This window comes from Octodon degus, unplaced genomic scaffold, assembly GCF_000260255.1.
Source record: "Octodon degus isolate 3935 unplaced genomic scaffold, OctDeg1.0 scaffold00033, whole genome shotgun sequence".
Taxonomy (NCBI): domain Eukaryota; kingdom Metazoa; phylum Chordata; class Mammalia; order Rodentia; family Octodontidae; genus Octodon; species Octodon degus.
Window position 1 is genome coordinate 3,765,753 of NW_004524609.1, and position 6,601 is coordinate 3,772,353.

Below are 6,601 nucleotides of genomic sequence, written 5' to 3' on the forward strand. Positions count from 1 at the left end.
CACACACACACACACACACACACACACACACACACACACACAAATAAAATAAAATAAAATAATAAAATGTTTAGAAAAAAGATTAGGGGAGAATATACCAAAACATGTACTAAAAAATGTTTGTGGCCACAGTGGCTACGCATTCCTTGTTACCTTTTTGGGGTGTTTAAGTTTCCTCACATGGTTATTGGCCGATGATGTAAGCAACCATTACTATGATGCTTAGTAGGATGCCTGGAGAAAGCCTCACCAGGGGAGAGAGGTGGGCAGTGGGCAGGGGCACAGGAGACAGGGAGGCCGGACCCGGGAGGAAGGGCAGCACAGGTGTACCCCATGGGGAGAGCAGGGAAAGGCCGCAGCTGAGGCGGGGTGCAGTGAGCCCCTCAGGCAACAGTGTGGCCATCACCCCTACCTGTCATTGGTGGGAAGTGAGGTCAGGGACCAAGAGCCACGCGCCTGTCCCTGCTCCAGGCCAGGGAGTGCATCAGGAGAGGAACCATGGACCATGCTCTTAGCAGCAAGGCCGTGAGGCTGAGAGCAGCATTCTTTCTCCTTATCTGGCAAGACCTGCTGGCTCTGCGGATCAGAGGGTCAGCTGGTCACCATGCCACCACACCCCACACCTCGCAGCATACCACTGATGGCAACCACAGTGACAGTAAACAGCCAGGGCTCACCAAGTGCTTCCTTGCACTGGTGCTGCTTTAAGACCCATTTAGTACTCATTCATGCAATTGCACAGGCTGGAGGTGGGTGCTGCTAGGGTCCCCACTGGAGAGACGAGGAAATGAGGCTCTGAGCGTGCCCTGGGGCTCACAGCAGGGAGGTGGCAGCCTCACTGGGCTCGCAGCTGCATCCAGTGCTGCCCCCCAGGGCGTAGTGGGCACGCCGGCTTTGGCCTGGACATCCCTCCAGTACACATGCACAGTTAGGACACGTTTTTCTCACTTCGCCAAAGTGGGTGGGATGGGAGTCCCCCACAGGAGGCGTCTCTCCTTGGACTTGTTAAAATTTTATCACTTAGTCATCTCTGCTTAGCTACAGTCTATAGTGTCCACACTATGATACCAACTAATGAAATCAACCAGAGACAGTTCTCAGAAGGTACCCCCATCATCAAGGGGTACATATTTCCTTTATGTTAATTTGTTTTGCTACCATATATGAAATCTTTTGGAGAATTGGAAAAAACAACAACAACAACCAAAAAAAACTAATTTGATCAAACTTAGCCCCACAGCATTTTTTTAAGTCAGGGTTTCACTATGTAATTCAGGCTGGGCCTGAACTCTTGGTGACCCTCCTGCCTCAGCCTCCTGACCGGTGGAATCACAGGCATGTGTCCCACCACCTGGCAACATGCCTTTCTTTGGCAATATCTTGTTGCAGAGGCAAGCGTCGCTTAAGCTTTCCCTGAAAGGAGCTGAGTGTGCCTCAAATGGATTAAAACCCAGCAAAGCTTTGATCTCTGTAGTGAAACAGCTCAGAGCTCCTGCTGCAGAGGCACGGGAAAAGAGCCTGGGACCCGTCCTGCTTACCCCGAAGGCCTGACCAAAGCTGGCCCACGGATCTGAAGAGTTCGGAGCCACAGGGACGCTGCGCAGATGTTGCGTGGCCTGCTGCGGCCCCACACCCCCTCCTTGGAAATTTATATTGGCACAGGACAGGCATGAGACAAAAGTCTGCTAGCTCATTAGAAAACAGAACCCGCCACTCATTATTTACTTTCTGTAAGCCAGACTCTTGGGAGGCTTGCATTAGCTGATCGCTTACCAGCTGGTTATCAGTCAGTTCCTGAGAAGGCAAAGAGCAAAGGTAACAAAAGCTGCCAGAATGGGAGGAAGGAGGGCAGCTCTCGTACACTGACAGGGCGAAGGTGGCAGCTCCGCAGTGAACACACGCACCACGCACCTTTCAAACATGTCAATGGCTCAAAGCAGCACGAGCTAAGCCATCTGCAAAGAGTCTAGAACTTCCCTAGTGAGCCAGCAGGGGCCAGACCCACGCACGCCGCTTCACCAGGCGTGTGCACGGCGGTCACAGGCAAGTTCTCCATACGCAGCATCAGGCGGAGCCCTGGACCTGCCGGCGGCCAGTCTGCCTTTCTCTGAAGTAAGTGGGATGCTAAGAGCACGGACACAGGGCTCCTGTCTGCCGAAACACTGCTAGGGATCCGCAGCGTCGCTAACCGCAGTGCGGGAAAGGTCTCCTCATGGTTAGTTACATCAAGCATACACAACAGCAGGAAAACAACTTCACCACCCACGAGCCACGCGACACAACCGTACAGAGAGAAAAGCTGTCTCTGTAGCTTTCAAAATATCCAAAACATTTACTTCAAAACAAATATTACTCTTTAGAAGACCGTGATTCCTTTTCCCCCCCACCTCATTCGTGGGCCACTGTAAGAATAATGCAAACGTGACTAAGTGGGAAGAAAGGCCACAGGAGGACACCCTCGGGGACACGCCCACAGCCCCTGGCGGCCACGGGTCACCTGCACTACCTGGCTGACTACTGAATCTTCGCGTTTTCCTCCTCAGTACTGGGAATCAAACCCAGTGTACTCTACCACTGAGCCATATTTCCAATCCTTAAAAAAAATACATTTTTTAAAAAATCTGAGACAGAGGGCCGGGGAGATGGCTCAGTGGAATAAGCGCTTCACTGGCAAGCGCAGGGGCCTGAGTTCAATCCCCAGTTCCATCAAATTAAAAAAAAATTAAAAAAATTAAAAAAAAAAAAAACAAAAAACAGGGCCAGTCAGATAGTGAGACCCTGTAGACCCTGTACTAAATACATATAAATAAAAAATCTGAGACAGAGTCTAAATTGTTCAGGCTGGCCTTGAGCTTTTGATACGCTTGACTTATCCAAGCAGCTAGGATTACAGCCATGTGCTGCCATGCTCAGCTCCTGTTTGGTTTTTTACATAAACTCCCCCCCAAAAAAGGGGCACGGGGAGATGGCTCAGTGGAATAAGCGCTTGCCTGGCAAGCACAAGGGCCTGAGTTCAATCCCCAGTTCCGCCAAAAAATAAATAGACTCCTATATTGTAATTTTTCCCAGTCAAGGACCTTTTGATCCAGTGTGACACTACAGATATGTAAATCATTACATCAGCCTGATAGTTCTAAACTCTAGTTAAAGTCTCTCCACGTTCTAAAGACTTTTTCCTCCTACAAGAGGAGGCAGCCTGGTGTGGTGGCATATGCCCGTAATACCAGTGCTCAGGAGGCTGAGGCAGGAAGATTGCTAGGAGTCCAAGGGCAACCTAGGCTCACCCAAGTGAGCTCAGGGCCAGCCTGAATTACATAGTCCTGTTTCAAAAAAAGACAAAAAAGAAAGAAAGAACGAACAAAGCACACTGAGTCAGGTGTAGTGGCACATGCCTGTAATCCCAGGAGGACAGTGCTAGCTTGAGCCCAACCTGGACAATTTGGTGACTTAGCAAGACTTTCTCAAAATATAAAGTTAGAAAAAAAGGTTTTGAGTATGCAGCTCAGTGCAAAGGCACAGGGTTTAGTTCAGCAGCTTAAGCACCTGCCTGGCAAACCCAACCAGAGTTTAATTCCCAGTATCACAAAAAAAAAAAAAAAAAAAGCGTGGCTAAAAATTTCCCAATTCCTTCTAACCACAAAATCTTGGTATGAATTCACAGCTATGGACAATGGGAATATCTGAACAGCCACATAAGCAGGTAGCCCTACTCCAGTCCCTGAAGGATTACCTTGGTGATCCACACGAGGCTTGAAGGCCTGGAGGATTTTTGGCACAGCCACTCCCATGTCAAGCTCCGTCAGGGTCAGCTCATTCATGAAGTAGGGAAGCTGGAGAAAAGGAGTAAGCACGCTACGTGAGTCAGAAGGCAGGCGACCCTGGAGGGATGGTGGTGGAGCCTGGGAGACACACCACTTATTTGACCACAGACCGTGTACTGGGCATTGCGCCAGGCCCTGCGAGGCGGCCACCTCCTTGCCCTCGGGGGTTATGCTGGAAGGCAGGAACGGGTAAGGAAAGGAGACGAATGCCGTAACCTCATAGGGTAGCTAATGCCACAGAGGTGGGGCTAAAACCACTGGCTCCCTTGGCCTAAGGAGATCAGGAAGGCCAGTAAAACCCCAAACTGGTAGATTATAGGAAGATGGATCTCTCTTGGTCTGCCAGGGGAGAGTAAGAAATGGTTACAACATTTCTGATAGGCAAATCGACTGTAACTACTCAAATCATGTATTACCATCAATTAAAGGTACCTGAAATAAAATCACATCCCTTTGCCCCTGTGCTGTGATTTGCCATTTTCTATCTGCTTCCCCTACCTCCATCCTCTGTGCCCCTGGCCTGGGTGGGCGTCTCTCTTGCCCTCCGGGTCCAGTGAAGGGGACCCACCAGAGGGCGGGGCAGGAGGTGCAGGAGGAGTGCTGCCGGTGTTGTCTCTCGCCTCTCCCCTCCTTCCAAGCGATGCCACAGCCTGCGAGCCGGGCAGCCTGCCCACACAGGTCCCTTGCCTGCGTTTTGGCACGTGCACTCCGCCTCTGCCCCGCCATGAGGGCCACTCCTGGCCACGAGCACTACGGCCGCCTGCTGGCCTCTCTCACCCCTCGGTTTTCATCTGAACGGTCTGGTTCCTGCAGCTCGGCTAAGCCCAGCCCTAACCCAACAGCAGGAATTTACGGTAGAAGAAATAACATAAAAGTACTGGTTATTCTTTTTCTTATTGTTAATTTCTTATAACTCTAAAAAAAAAATTTTGTATATTTATATATGGTAACCTAAACAACTAACTTGATAACCTCATACCACACAGCAATCACTGCTGAATTCCTATTACTTTGTTTAGTGAAATTTTCTATCTTTTCTAATGCTGTTTATTACTATTTTGTATTCTTTTTTTAAAAAAAAAGTACTACTATCATGCTCAGAAATGCCTACTTCATCTGAAAATTATACAGTGAAGTCAGGTATATTTCCTCCACCTGGATTTGTGTGTGTGTGTGTGTGTGTGTGTGTGTGTGTGCACATGCCTGTGTTCTGAGACAAGGCCTCACTATATAGCCATATGGCTCAGGCTGGCCTTGAACTTACAATAATCTTCCTGCTTAGCTAGGATTACAGGTGCTGGGATTACAGGTATGTGTCACTATACCCACTTTGTACATGTTTTCTAATCTTTGTTACTCACTAATTTATTTGTCTTTTTTAAGACAGGGTCTTGCTGTGTAGCTCAGGCTGGCCTCAAGCTCAACAATTGAGTACTGGGATTACAGGGGTGTGCCACCTCGCCCTGCTCTATTAGTGTATTTAGTGTTTATTTTAGTAGCTTTACGTAATCAGCAGGGACCCAGTTCGCCAGCACCCTACCCCAGCGCTGGTCAGTGCGCTTCTGTGCTGAGCAACCAAGCTTCTCCCGGGACCTGAAATCCTGGCCGCACTGGAGTCTCCACTGGGCTCGTTTCCAGCTAGCAGCAAACTGCTGTTTTCACTGCAGCTTTGCAGGAATCTACTCTAAAGTCTGGCCAGTCTCTTCATCTCACAGTTCTTTGTCTGTTTGTCTTTAATACTTAGTACAAGGTCTACAGGGTCTCACTACACAGATCAAACTCATTGTGATCCTCGTGTTTTTAGTCTCCTAAGCGTTGGGATTACAGGTTAGTACCCTACACCCAGTCTCAGCTGCCCTGGGTGGGGTGGGGGTGTCGGTACAGCACGCCAGGGATTGAATCCTGGTCCCTACATCTGCCTAAGCAGGCACTTTAATCAACTGAGCCTTCTGGCCAGCCCACTTGTTACAGTTTTCTTAGTTACATTTTTCCATTTGAACATTAAAATAATTTTGTAAAATTCTGAATACAACTAAGGGCTGGGGAGATAGCTCAGCAGTCTAAGCACCTGCCTGGCAAGTGCAAGGACCTAGGTTCAATCCATGCTGGCTGGGCGCTAGCACCCCAGGTATGGTAGTGCGCGCTTGTAATCCCAACCCTAGGGAGGCTGAGACAGGAGGATCACTATGAGCCCAACCTGTGTAGCGAGACCTTGCACCATTAAACAAATGATTTAAAAAATTTTTTTAAAACAATACAATTAAGGGGCCGGGGAGCTGTCTCAGTGGAATAAGCACTTCCCTGGCAAGCGCAAGGACCTGAGTTCAGACCTGAGTTCAATCCCCGGTTCCGCCAAAAAAAAAAAAAAAGAAGAAGAAGAAGAATACAATTAAGATTTTTAGAATAAATATGTGTCCAGGGAAAAATGGGAGAAATGAACCACCTTGACCAAGCAGGATTCTGGCCCCAGCCTTGGCTGCCTGAGACAGATGACAAAGTGTTAGCTCATTTAATTAAAACTCAACAAGAAAAAAAGAATAAATGTAACTGACTTCTCCAATAAGACAGGGTTGTGCGAAGCCTGGCATGGATTTAACACCTAACTCAGGCCTTTCAGGAGCCTCCTTCCGGAGAGGCCTGAGCCTCCACAGCGCATGGGCTACAGAACTCCAGCTCGGACTTCTAACAGGGATGGGGGGGTTATGGGAAAGAGGGTAGGGTGTCAGCAATGAGCAATGTGTGGTGGTGATACTGTTCAAATGTGCATTCTTTTATTTTTA

The 6,601-nt window shown here is 48.7% G+C and overlaps 1 protein-coding gene across 1 annotated transcript in view; it reads right to left on the reverse strand.

Moving 5' to 3' along the window:
- The window catches only part of Tex2 (testis expressed 2), an 84,801-nt gene that overhangs the window by 18,884 nt on the left and 59,316 nt on the right, over window positions 1–6,601 (reverse strand). Inside the window, exon 6 of the mRNA XM_023714179.1 lies at window positions 3,731–3,830. Within this exon, the coding sequence (XP_023569947.1) occupies window positions 3,731–3,830 (100 nt within the window). The remainder of the gene's footprint in view (window positions 1–3,730; window positions 3,831–6,601) is intronic.